Source organism: Chiloscyllium punctatum, chromosome 4 (genome assembly GCF_047496795.1).
Source record: "Chiloscyllium punctatum isolate Juve2018m chromosome 4, sChiPun1.3, whole genome shotgun sequence".
NCBI lineage: Eukaryota > Metazoa > Chordata > Chondrichthyes > Orectolobiformes > Hemiscylliidae > Chiloscyllium > Chiloscyllium punctatum.
The window spans coordinates 4592381-4606903 of NC_092742.1; the positions used below are offsets into that span (position 1 = coordinate 4592381).

The 14523-nt window shown below is 43.4% G+C and overlaps 1 protein-coding gene across 2 annotated transcripts in view; it reads left to right on the forward strand.

Annotated features, from left to right (window-relative positions):
• Positions 1-2795: 2795 nt before the first annotated feature.
• vash1 (vasohibin 1) overlaps positions 2796-14523 on the forward strand; it is a 49802-nt gene continuing 38074 nt past the window's right edge. The window contains exon 1 of one of the 2 annotated variants that reach the window (XM_072567978.1): positions 2796-3294. In XM_072567978.1, coding sequence (XP_072424079.1) covers positions 3022-3294 — 273 coding nt within the window. In that variant the 5' untranslated portion in view covers positions 2796-3021. The remainder of the gene's footprint in view (positions 3295-14523) is intronic. The other variant, XM_072567977.1, reaches the window with a different exon arrangement.

Consider the following 14523-nt stretch of genomic DNA (forward strand, 5'->3'; position numbering starts at 1 on the left):
ACACGGATTACACTGGGACCCGCTCTAATGATCCGGATCACTCAGACATGGATTACACTGGGACCCGCTCCAATAATCTGGATCACTCAGATGCGGATTACACTGGGACCTGCTCTAATGATCCAGATCACTCAGACACGGATTACACTGGGACTCGCTCTAATGATCCAGATCACCCAGACACGGATTACACTGGGACCCGCTCTAATGATCCAGATCACCCAGACACGGATTACACTGGGACCCGCTCTAATGATCTGGATCACTCAGACACGGATTACACTGGGACCCGCTCTAATGATCCAGATCACCCAGACACGGATTACACTGGGACCCGCTCCAATAATCTGGATCACTCAGATGCGGATTACACTGGGACCTGCTCTAATGATCCAGGTCACCCAGACACGGATTACACTGGGACCCGCTCTAATGATCCAGATCACCCAGACACGGATTACACTGGGACCCGCTCTAATGATCCAGATCACTCAGACTCGGATTACACTGGGACCCGCTCTAATGATCCAGATCACTCAGATTCGGATTACACTGGGACCCGCTCTAATGATCCAAATCACCCAGACACGGATTACACTGGGACCCGCTCCAATAATCTGGATCACTCAGATGCGGATTACACTGGGACCTGCTCTAATGATCCAGGTCACCCAGACACGGATTACACTGGGACCCGCTCTAATGATCCAGATCACCCAGACACGGATTACACTGGGACCCGCTCTAATGATCCAGATCACCCAGACACGGATTACACTGGGACCCGCTCTAATGATCCAGATCACTCAGACACGGATTACACTGGGACCCGCTCTAATGATCCAGATCACTCAGACACGGATTACACTGGGACCCGCTCTAATGATCCAGATCACTCAGACACGGATTACACTGGGACCTGCTCTAATGATCCAGATCACCCAGACACGGATTACACTGGGACCCGCTCTAATGATCCAGATCACTCAGACACGGATTACACTGGGACCCGCTCAAATGATCCAGATCACTCAGACTCGGATTACACTGGGACCCGCTCTAATGATCCGGATCAGTGGGACACGGATTACACTGGGACCCGCTCTAATGATCCGGATCACTCAGACATGGATTACACTGGGACCCGCTCCAATAATCTGGATCACTCAGATGCGGATTACACTGGGACCTGCTCTAATGATCCAGATCACTCAGACACGGATTACACTGGGACTCGCTCTAATGATCCAGATCACCCAGACACGGATTACACTGGGACCCGCTCTAATGATCTGGATCACTCAGACACGGATTACACTGGGACCCGCTCTAATGATCCAGATCACCCAGACACGGATTACACTGGGACCCGCTCCAATAATCTGGATCACTCAGATGCGGATTACACTGGGACCTGCTCTAATGATCCAGGTCACCCAGACACGGATTACACTGGGACCCGCTCTAATGATCCAGATCACCCAGACACGGATTACACTGGGACCCGCTCTAATGATCCAGATCACCCAGACATGGATTACACTGGGACCCGCTCTAATGATCCAGATCACTCAGACTCGGATTACACTGGGACCCGCTCTAATGATCCAGATCACCCAGACACGGATTACACTGGGACCCGCTCCAATAATCTGGATCACTCAGATGCGGATTACACTGGGACCTGCTCTAATGATCCAGGTCACCCAGACACGGATTACACTGGGACCCGCTCTAATGATCCAGATCACCCAGACACGGATTACACTGGGACCCGCTCTAATGATCCAGATCACCCAGACACGGATTACACTGGGACCCGCTCTAATGATCCAGATCACTCAGACACGGATTACACTGGGACCCGCTCTAATGATCCAGATCACTCAGACACGGATTACACTGGGACCCGCTCTAATGATCCAGATCACTCAGACACGGATTACACTGGGACCTGCTCTAATGATCCAGATCACTCAGACACGGATTACACTGGGACCCTCTGTAGGGATCGGGATCACTCAGACACGGATTACACTGGGACCCTCTGTAGGGATCGGGATCACTCAGACACGGATTACACTGGGACCCTCTGTAGGGATCGGGATCACTCAGACACGGATTACACTGGGACCCTCTGTAGGGATCGGGATCACTCAGACACGGATTACACTGGGACCCTCTGTAGGGATCGGGATCACTCAGACACGGATTACACTGGGACCCTCTGTAGGGATCGGGATCACTCAGACACGGATTACACTGGGATCCTCTGTCGGGATCGGGATCACTCAGACACGGATTACACTGGGACCTGCTCTAATGATCCAGATCACTCAGACACGGATTACACTGGGACCCTCTGTAGGGATCGGGATCACTCAGACACGGATTACACTGGGACCCTCTGTAGGGATCGGGATCACTCAGACACGGATTACACTGGGACCCTCTGTAGGGATCGGGATCACTCAGACACGGATTACACTGGGACCCTCTGTAGGGATCGGGATCACTCAGACACGGATTACACTGGGACCCTCTGTAGGGATCGGGATCACTCAGACACGGATTACACTGGGACCCTCTGTAGGGATCGGGATCACTCAGACACGGATTACACTGGGAAGGGGCGCAGTCAGTGACGTAATGCATCGGGCTGAACGGGGTGTGCGCATGTGTATCCCCGCCCCTCAGACCATTCTAACCAATGGTGGAGCCGAAAGGACACGAGTGGGCGCGGTCATGACGCCAGCGATGTGACCGAGTGGATACAAAGCGAGGACTCAGGGAGGGAGGTAGCGGCGCTGGGGTTAGCCTGGATTAGGTCGGTTAGTTATGGAGGGGTATTGCAAGGGGCAAAGCACTTGTCTGCACATACCACACTTCATTGAGTTTTAATGTGTTCACACGCCCTTTGTATTTGCACCGAATCATGTTGATCTATGCTCTCAGTTTATTGTGCAAGTAAGTAGGGAAAGAGGGGAGGGTTTCTTTCATTTAAAAGTAAAAGCCTTAGCAATGCCAGGGGGGAGAGCGGATGCTTCCATTGTTAGGAGGCGGTCAGCCAGCGTGGGACCTGTCAGCGTTGAAAGGAATATCCAAAGAGATGAGGACCAGGGTGAGGATGGTGATGAGGAATTCCGGGATGAAGGGGTTCCTTTCTACATCAACCGAGGGGGACTCCCTGTTGATGAGGCCACTTGGGATAGGATGTGGAAGCACGTTGCTAAGATCCACCCTGAAGGAGAGAAGATGGTGCAAAGGATTCGAGGCATGCCATACCTTCCCAAGGTGATTTCTACATCCTAAACATGAAATTGTGTATTGTTACTATTAGCCTTCAACATTTAAACCCTTTGGTGGGTTTTGATCAGTCTGGACAATGGAATGATTTGGATTTAAGTAATCAATGAAAAGTCCAAACCAGATTTTTAGGATCTGTGTTAAAGTGGGGACTTCTGTGTTCAGTTTTATGCTGCTTTGGTATGTAGCAAAGCTTTGTGCTCTCCTTTTTTTAAATATTGCTTATCTTAAATGGTGCTGATTGACTTACTTAAACTGTCATGGAGTTTTCAGCTGATAATTTTTTTTGACACTTGATGGCTGAATTGGAAAGCTTTGTGACATTGTGTTCTTTTACAGTCTGACGTCCTGTGTTTTTCCTCGGCTTCTAGCCAAGGCATAATGAAAATCCTTGTCTGCCTTGCCCCTCTTCTGGGTCTTTTTGTGTACTTTTCCAAGACCTACCCCCCCCCCCCCCCCCCCCAACTTCTCCATTTAAAGTGTTACCCTTTTCTGTTCCTTCATCCCTCCGTCTAATCCAGGGATCTGTGTTTGCCGAAATGCCAGCTCAAAATCCCTGCTGTGCTCATCCATGTATTGCATAGCAGTATTTTCTGTTACTTTCTGAATTGAACTCACAGTTCAGTCCAGAGAGCAACAAATTTTCTCTTGTAAATTGCATATCTTTAGGCAATTCCTCTGCAGTTGCTCAGTTATGTTTCTGCATGATAATCATTATTTCAAGAGAAGACTGAACCTTCAGAGGCAGGAACACCCAGTTCAAAATGTACTAGCTGTTTAACAAAGAAGTCCATTTGTAGTCTGCTGTTCACCAAATTTGAATTCATGAGCACTTATTATTTCTATGTCCAGTAAAATGACATCAATGTTTAAAAGAATTCTATATGAATTTACTTTTTATGTTTGCTGTAAATCATCTGGATGGCAATTAGAATATTATTCACTGATAATTGTATTGAAGCTTCTTGTTAGGATTGTGATCACATTGTGATGAAAATATCATTGTGGGCAGAGCAATGGTCCATTAAATTTCATGAAGACATTGTAAAAGTACCTAGCACAAGGAAATAAAGTGTATGTGGACTCCATGAATGATGGTCTAATACCTTAGGATAAACTTCAGAGTCTAGACCCAACATAGTTTGTCGAACAGATCCAGAGTGATGATCTGTTTGAACATATTAACTGGAAGTCTTGTATTAGTCAAAATAAGTCATGAACAAACTGCTAGGTAGGCTGTGCCCTTGAGCACTGTATCCTGGTCTTACAGTAGAGACAGTGTAACAGTGAGGCTATTGTGCTTTTTTTATATTCACTCGTGGGCCCTTTGCATAGCTGGCTGAGCTACATTTATTGCCATCCCTCGCTGTACATGAGAAGGTGTTGGTGAGCTATTTTCTTGAACCGCTGCAGTCCATGTGCTATAGCTACACCCACAATGCTCTTGGGGAGAGGATTCCATGATTTTGACCAGCAACAGTGAAAGAACAGGCAATACATTTCCAAGTCAAGATGGTGAGTGGCTCTGAGGGGAAATTGCAGGAGTCCTTCTAGATTGAAATGATCATTGATTTGGAAGTTGCTGTCAAAGGATCTTTGAATTTTTGCAGTGTATCTTGTGGATAGTACACGCTGCCACTACTGAGCGTCGGTGGTGAAGGGAGTGATGCTTGTGGATGTGGTGCCAATCAAGTGCCTTCTTTGCCCTGGATGATTTCGAACTTCTTACTTGTTGTTGTAATATCACTTATTCAAGCAACTGGGGAGTATTCCAACATACTCTTGACTTGTGTTGTTGATGGTTTACAGGTTTTGGGGAGTCAGGAGATGATTTACTCACTACAGTATTCCTGGCTTCTGGTCTCTTAAAGCCATCGTATTTGTATGGCAAGCCCTAAGATGTCGATGCCGGGGGATTCAGTGATGGTAACGCCATTGAATGTCAAGGGCTGTTTTAAGCTTGTCTGTTTTATTGGAGATGTGTCATTGCCTGGCATTTGTGTGATGCATATTTTACTTGCAACTTTTCAGCCCAAGACTGAGCATTGTGTAAACATAGCAAACATCCTTAAGTTGTCTGACCTTTATGATGGAGGGAAGGTTATTGATGAAACAGCTGACCTGATTGGGCACAGGACACACTGGGTGTATCAAAAAGGATGGGGAGAACAGTGTTTAGTGAGAGGGAAGAACTGAAAAGAATCTGATTTTAGTAGAGAAATGATGGGCCTGAAACTCTATCCCAGAATATTTTTAAGGAAGTGACCCTATAAATGGTGGATACATTGGTCGTTATTCTCCAAGATTCTTTTAGACTCTAGCTACTCTCCAATACTGTTCCAATGTACAACACACTTCTGGTTTATTTGGATTTTCAGAAGGCTTTTTTCAGTAGGGAGTTTCTCGAAATGGAGAAAGGTGACCAGTGGTGTTCCACAGGGATCAGTGCTGGGGCCACTGTTTGTGATATACATAAATGATCAGCAAGTTTACAGATGACACAAAGATTGATGGAGTAGCAGAAAACCTAAGGGACTGTCAAAGAATACAGGAGGATATAGATAGGCTGGAGAGTTGGGTGGAGAAGTGGCAGATGGAGTTCAATACAGGCAAATGTGAGGTGATGTATTTAGGCAAGTCTACTTCTAGATCTAACTATACAATGAATGGAAGAGCCATGGGAAAAGATGATGAGCAGAGAGATCTGGGAGTGCAGGTCCACTGTACCCTGAAGGTTGCTGCACAGGTGGATAGTAGTCAAGAAGGCATATAGTATGCTTGTCTTCATTGGACAGGATATTGCGTATAAGAGCTGGCAGGTCATGTTAAAATTGTACAAGACATTGATTCGGCTGCATTTGGAATACCGTGTACAGTTCTGGTCACCACATTAACAAAAGGATGTGGACGCTTGGGAGAGGGTGTTGAGAAGATTTACGAGGATATTGCCTGGTATGGAAGGTGCTAGCTATGAAGAGAGGTTGAGTAGATTGGGATTATATTCACTTTTTTTAAAAAAGAAAGTGGGGGGAGGGGAACCTGATTGAGGTCTACAAAATCATGAAGGGTAGATAAAGATAAGCTTTTTCCCAGGGTGAGGGATTCAATAACGAGAGGTCATGCTGTCAACGTGAGATGAAAAGTTTAAGGGGGATACACGCAGCAAGTACTTTACACTGAGGGTGGTAGGTGCCTGAACGTGTTGCCAGCAGAGGTGGTAGAGGCAGGCACGGTAGATTCATTTAAGGAGCGTCTGGACAGATGCATGTGTAGGTGGGGGAGCAGAGGGATGCAGATGCTTAGGAATTGGGCAACAGGTTTAGACAATGGATTTGGATCGGCTCAGGCTTGGAGGGCCGAAGTGCCTGTTCCTGGGCTGTAAATTTTCTTTGTTCTTTGTTTTGACAAGGTCCCACATAAGAGAGATTCCCATAAAAAGGGAATATTCATTGAAACCCTGGTTGTTCTCGAGCAGGAGGTAGTGAAGGTAAGTATGCAGGTCCGGCAGGCAATAAAGAAGGCAAATTCAATGTTTAGGCTTCATGGTGAGAGGATTTGAGTACAGGAACAAGGATGTCTTGCTACAGTTATGCAGAGTATTCAAGAAGATTTGTAGCTCAGGTTGTGGAAAAGTTTGACTTGCTCCCTAAGCTGGTAAGTTTCGTCACCATTCTGGGTAACATCATCAGTGTGTCTCCAGTTAACCGTTGGTGTTCTGTCCTGTTTGCTATTTGTGTCTGGATCTACTGAGGTTGGTCGTGTAATTTTCCAGTTTTGTTGCTGGTTCTGTTTCTTAGTGGTTGGGATAAACCTTTAAAACTGAGATGAGGCAGAATTTCTTCAGCCAGAGGCTAGTTAATAATCTGTGGAAGTTCTTGCTGCAGAGGGCTATAGAGGCCAAGTCATCGAATGCATTTAAGGCAGATTCTTAATTAGTAAGGGGATGAGGGATTATGGGGAGGATGGTGTTGAGAAACATATCAGCTCTGATCAAATGGCAGAGCAGATCTCACAAACTGGCCCAGTTCTGCTCCTGTAACTTCTGGTCTAATTTTTAAAAATTGGATCCAAAATTGACTTGGTGGTTGGAAGCAGAAGATTATTGTCAAAGGGTTTGATTTGTGACTAGAAGTCTGTGACCATTACACACTCATGGTTTGGTGTTGGGTCTCTTACTGTTTTGTGTGTACATTAATTATCTAGACATTAATGTGGGTGGTATGATTTAGAAAGTCTTACAAATGACACAAATTGATGTGGTAGAAAGAATGAAAGCAACTTCAGACTACAGGATGATATAGAAGACCGGTCAGAGTATCAGAATGGTAGCTTAACCCCAAAGAAATAAGTGGGGAGTGGGCCATTCAACTCCTCAAGCCTGCTCTGCCATTCAGTAGGATCATGGCTTAGCTGATATTCCTTCCACCCACTTTGTTACAGATTCCCCATAACCCTTGATTCCTTCACTGGAGACGGTTACAGCAAGTGGTGAACTCGGCCCGGACAATCACAAAGGCCAACCTCCCACCTATAGAATCCATCTACCAGGCCCGCTGTCAAGGAAAGGCCACCAATAATCTCAAAGATCCATCCCACATTGGCAATGTTTTTATATCTCCTGTACCATCGAGGAGAAGGTACAGAACCTGAACACATGCACCAGCCGGTTTTGCAACAGTTTCTACCCTGCTGTTGTTAGAATACTGAATGGACTCAAACTCTTAACATTCGTCTGTACCTATGTTTTTGTTTTTGCCTTTGCCACTGTTTACCTATTATTTACCATCTATGCTACTTAACTGTGATCTGCCTTTATTGCGCAAGACAAAGCTTTTCACTGTGCCTCGGTACACGTGACAATAAATTCAATTCCATGGTCAAGAATCTATCTATGGAGAAAGTGAGGACTGCAGATGCTGGAGATCAGAGCTGAAAAATGTGTTGCTGGAAAAGCGCAGCAGGTCAGGCAGCATCCAAGGAACAGGAGAATCAACGTGTCAGGCATAAGCCCTTCAGGGTTCCTGAAGAAGTGCTTATGCCCGAAACGTTGATTCTCCTGCTCCTTGGATGTTGTCTGACCTGCTGCGCTTTTCCAGCAACACATTTTTTTTCAGCAAGAATCTATCTATCCCAGCCTTAAATATACAAAATGACTTTGCACCTACAGCATTTGTGGCAAAGAGGTCTAAGACTCTCAACCCTCTTGAGAGAAGAAATTTCTCCTCATTTCCGTCTTAAATTGGCACGCCTGTATTCTGAGACTATGCCCTCTGGTTGAGGGGGAACATCCTCTCAGCATTAATCCTGTCAAGAATCCTTAAGAATCCAAAAATGTTTCCATGAGATCACCTCTCATTCTTCTAAATTCCAGTGAGTAGAGTCCCGACTTGCCATTCCACTTTTTTTTTGTTTGTTTGCATATTTGACTACAATACATTGGCTTCTTCCCTCCAGGAACCCAACTCTAATGGTTGCCAACTTGAAAAAAAAACCCTTATCACATTTTGCTGTTTCCTTCCCATTAGCCAATTCTCTATCCGTGCCAATAAACTATCTCCAACAGGCATGGACTCTTATGATGTAACCTTTTTTTTGTGAAGTACCTTGTAGAATTCCTTTTTGAAGTCCAGATACAACACATCTACTGGTTTCCCTCTATCCACTCTGATTCATTGAGACTTCCTCAAAGCACTAATCAGATGTGATTTCATTTTCATTAAGCCATGCTGACTCTGCTTAATTAGATTATGATATTTCATATGTGCTCCTTTTACCTCCATTTAGATTTATTATTATAGAATCCCTACAGTGTGGAAGCAAGCCATTCAGCCCATTGAGTCTACACTGACCCTCCTGAAGAGCATTCCACCTAGACTCATCCCATCCCCTCCCATCATTGTTATCTCCTTAATACTTATTGCATATTAGCAAATGGAATTTAATCCTGAAATGTGTGAGGAGAACTAACAATGCAGGGTAGTACATGTTGAATGCTAGGAGCCTGTGATGTACAGAGGAACCTTGGTGTGCATCACCATAGATCCTTGAAGTCAGCAGGGCAGGTAGATAAGATTGTGAAGAAGATATATGGGCTTCTGAAGAAGGGTCACTGGACCTGAACTGTTAACTCTGATTTCTCTGAGTGGTGCCAGCAATTTCTGTTTTTGTTTGCATATGGGATACTTGCCCGTATTAGTCAAGGCATTGAATACAAGAGCAATTAAATCATGGTGGAACTGCATATAACATTAATTACGAGGGGCATGGACAAGATGTATAGAATTTTGTTAGAATCCGTGAATATTTGATGACTGGTGTGGACCAGTCTTTTTATCTGTGAGCCTTACTCTGGTTGTGGGTAAAGTGTTGGAAAGGGTAGAAGAGAGGATTTATAATCCTCTAGAAAGGAATAAGTTGATTAGGGATAGTCAACACTGTTTTTGTTGAAGGGTAGGTTGTGCATCACAAACCTTTATTGAGTTCTTTGACAAGGTGACCAAAGGGTGGATGAGGGTAAAGCAGTTGACGTGGTATATATGGATTTCAGTAAGGCATTTGATTAGGTTCCTCATGGTAGGCTATTGCACAAAATATGGAGGCATGGGATTGAAGGTGATGTAGTGGTTTGGATCAGAAATTGGCTAGCTGGAAGAAGACAGAGGGTGGTAGTTGATGGGAAATATTCATCTGGGAGTTCAGTTACTAGTGGGGTACTATAAGGATCTGCTTTGGGGCCACTGTGTCATTTTTATAAATGACCTGGATGAGGTCACAGAAGAATGGTTTAGTAAATATGTGGATGACACAAAGGTCAGTGGAGTTGTGGATAGTGATAAAGGATGTTGTAGGTTACAGAGAGACATAAATAAGCTGCAGAGCTGTGCTGAGAGGTGGCAAATGGAGTTTAGTGTGGCAAAATATGAGGTGATTGACTTTTGGAAGGAGTAACAGGAATAAAGAGTACTGGGCTAATGGTAAGATTCTTGGTAGTGCAGATGAGCAGAGAGATCTCTATGTCCACATACATCGATCCATGCAAGTTCCCACCCAGGTTGATAGGGTTATTAAGAAGAAATATGGTGTGTTAGCTTTTATTTGTAGAGGGTTTTGAGTTTTGGAACCATGAGGTCATATTGCAGCTGTACAAAACTCCTGGTGAGGCCATACTTGGAGTACTTAGTCCAGTTCTGGTTACTGCATTATAGGAGGGATGTGGAAGATTTGGAAAGGGTTCAGAGGAGATTTACTAGATGTTGCCTGGTATGGAGGGAAGCCCTTGTGAAGAAAGGCTGAGGGACTTGAGGCTTTTTCATTAGACAGCAGGAGGTTGAGAGGTGACTTAATTGAGACATATAAAATAATCAGGATTAGATAGGCTCTCACTGTCCAATCTTTTTCCTCAGATAGCAATGGCTAACACGAGGGGACATAGCTTTAAACTGAGGGGTGATAGATAAAGGACAGATGTCAGAGGTAGCTTCTTTACTCAGAGGGTAGTAGGGGCGTGGAATGCACTGCCTGTAACTGTAGTAGTAGACTCGCCAACTTTAAGGGCATTTAAATGGTCATTGGATAGGCATATGGAATAGTGCAGGTTGGATGGGCTTCAGATTGGTTCCACAGGTCGGCACAGCATCGAGGGCAGAAGAGACTGTACTGTGCTGTAATGTTCTATGTCTTCATGCTATAAGAACTCTGATGCCTTGAAGCCACACTCAGTTAAATATGGCTGTTACTCTCTCCTCACCTCTGGGATTCAGCGCTTTTGTCCATGCTTTAACCAAGACTGTAATGAGATCAGGAGCTGAGTGGCCCTAGCAGAATCCAAACTGAGCATCATTGAGTAGGTGCTGCTTGATACCACGCTGATGACACTTTCCATCACTTTACAGATGGTAAAGAGTAGACTGATGGGGCAATAATTGGCCAGTTGATAGATTTGGTTTATAGCTGCACTAGAACAGCTTAGCAATGTGTGCAGCAGTTATTAGCATAGCCTTTAGTACTATTGCCAGAATTTTGTCAGGATTCATAATTTTTGCATTTTCTACTGTCTCTACCCATTTCTTGATATCACATGGAGTGAATTGAATTGGCTGAAGACTAGTATCTATGATATTGAGGTGGAGGCCAAAATGGATCATCTACTGAGCACTGCTGGATGACAATGGTTGCTTCCGCTTGTATGGACGTATTAGGATCTTCCATAATTGATGATAGGGATTTTTTTTGTTTTGTTTTTGTTTTTTGTTTTTGGAGCATCCTCCTTCAGTGAGTTGTTCAATTGTTCACTACCATTTCTGAATAGATGTGACAGGACTGCAGAGTATAGCTCTGACCTATTGGTTGTGGAATCACTTAGCTTTGTCTAACAATTGCAGCTTACACAGTGTGAACACAGGTCGTCTTTTTTAGCTTCATCAGGGTAGTACCTCACTTTTTATATCTGTTGCTGCTCCTGGCAAACCCTCTTGTACTCTCTGGTGAATCAGGGCTGACCCTTGCTTGATCATAATGGTAGAGTTGGGATATGGCAGGCCTTGAGGTTGTTGATTTGCTCGATCTGTTTCAAGTCTGTCCCGTTTAGCACAGTGCTAGTGCTGCACAACACGATGGAGGGTATTCTTAATGTGAAGATGTGACTTCCTCATAAGGAACACGTGCCCTCATCAGCTTCCAAAATTGAATTCCTAACTGATTGAAAAGAGATGAGACATTAAAACAAATTTTAGTCATCATTCTTTTGGATGTAAAAGATAATGCAAACAATTTGAACTGGTTGGCAAAATGTACTGAGTGGTATGCCACAGGGATGAGAAAAGGTGGGCAAGAAAGTAAGTTGTGAAGAGGATATTGTCATAACAGAGGCTGAACCCCTCTGTTAATTAAAACCAAACACCCAGAAAAGCTCACTTCGCCTTATAATGTATTAAAAGTGAGAGGACGTGAAAGAGAACTTCTAATTTCCACTATTTAAAGAACATTAACAATTTATTTTCCAAACAGAGCACTAAATAAAATCTATTAACAAATCCAAGCCCCCTTTTTCTTGTTTAGTTACTATCTGACCCCAAAATGCTGTCCCAATTATACAATTATTAAACATTTACTTAATCTCAAGCCCACACAGACTCTGTCTTCATTCTTCTGTCAGCTGATCTCCCTGGGTCGTCTTTTTTTTTTGCTGCTTTTATAGGAAAAGGTACCTTTTTTTTTGATGGAGAGTGCCTTCTTATTTCTTTGAGAGCAAGATGTTAGATCTCCGGCTCTACAGCAGTTGCTCTGCTGTTTGGTGGCAATTGCTCTGACCAATTTACAAAATGCCCAAGTTTTATACTCCCCAACATTGTGCCCTTTTGCTGGCCCGATGTTGTCAACAATAAATTCAAACTCAATTGGATTTTGTTATCCTGGGCATAATTTAAATTAATTAGTGAAAATTTTAATTGTTGTCAAAACAGCAGCCAAAACTCAGTTACCCATTTAACAGCCAATTGTTACATGTGTTTTGGAACAGCCCGTCTCTTAGCTGTTCTGTTCTGCAGCTATGGCTGTACTTTAACTTTACTTTAAAATTCAGAAAACACTTTCTCTCTTCAAGTGAACGTACACTCTTTTTGACTTTGTAACACTCCCCCTTAAGAAAAAAAATGAACCATAATAGGAAGATGGCTTCATTTTTTTTTGTCTCTAATTCTTACTAAGTTATGCCTCTCACATTAATTCTGCACACCTATATAAGATTGAAATTGATACAGTCCAATCTTATCTACACCTTTTTTAAATCCGCGATAACTAATCTGCAATCATTTTTACAACCCGCAACATGTACAATTTGTAAATTTAAAGCCTGTAACATAAGACTCCAATGAAATAGTCTCATTTTTTTGTCTTTAGGTGAACATACGCACCCCTTCAACTTTGTTGCAATATAAGGAATCTGCAAATTAATGTTGATAGGTTAAGTGAATGGATGAAGATCTGGTAAATGGAATATAATGTGGGAAAATATTAAAATGTTTGACAGGAGTTTAAAAATGTTATCTAAAGGTGAGAGTTTGCAAAGAATGTGCAAATTTATTAGGAGAAGTAGGCTTCTCGGTCCCTTGAGTTTATCACACCATATCCTGTCTATCCCAATAATTGAGCAGATGAAAGGTTATCAAGACTTCTGAGATCTGATATCCCAGTACATGAATTGCAAATGTTCACCAAGTAACAATGAAAGTCAATAGCATCTTTGTATTCAATTACTCTCGTAATAAATAATAAGGGGAGACTGCATCTGAAGCACTGTGTACAATATTGATCTCTTTTTTTCAGGAAGAATTTGTGTCTAATACCATGACTGGATGGGTTGTTTTATGGGGATGGAATAGCCTTGCATAATCTGGAATAAGAACCAACTTAATTGAAACTTCATCATGAAAGTTTTGACAGTGATATGGAAGGAGTGTATCCTTTAGTTGGGGAACCTAGAAGTAGGGGCCACTATTAAAAGTAAGGGTTATCCAATTAAGACTGAGAAACTCTGAGTTGAGAGTCTTTGGAACACTTTTTTGTCCTTTTAAAGGTGGTGGAAGCAGAGTATTTGAATCTTTTCAAGGCAGAGGTAGATAGAATATTGATGAAGGGGTGAAAGGTTATGACCCTTTGTCAGAACCAGTGGAGGGAGCTTGCCAAAATGCATACTTCACCAAAATCGCTTTGTAACGAATCACCTGGTCATGAGAAAGGGAGGCAAGAGGGGAGGGGGAGTGGCCTTTTTGATTAGGGATAGCATTACAGCTGTACTGAGGGAGGATATTCTGGAAATACATCCAGTCAAGTTATTTGGGTGGAACTGAGAAATAAGAAAGGGATGATCACCTTATTGGGATTGTATTATGGACCCCCCAATAGTCCAGAGGGAAATTGAGAAATAAATTTGTAAGGAGATCTCAGTTATCTGTAAGAATAATAGGGTGGTTATGGTAGGGGATTTTAACTTTCCAAACATAGACTGAGACTGCCACAGTGTTAAAGGTTTAGATGGTGGGGAATTTAAGTGTGTAAAAGTTTTTTTTTCTGATTCATTATGTGGATGTAGCTACTAGAGAAGGTGCAAATCTTGACCTACTCTTGGGGAAATAAGGCAGGGCAGATGACTGAGGTGTCAGTGGGGGAGCACTTTAGGCCAGCAACCATAATCCTATTAGTTTTAAAATAGTCATGGAA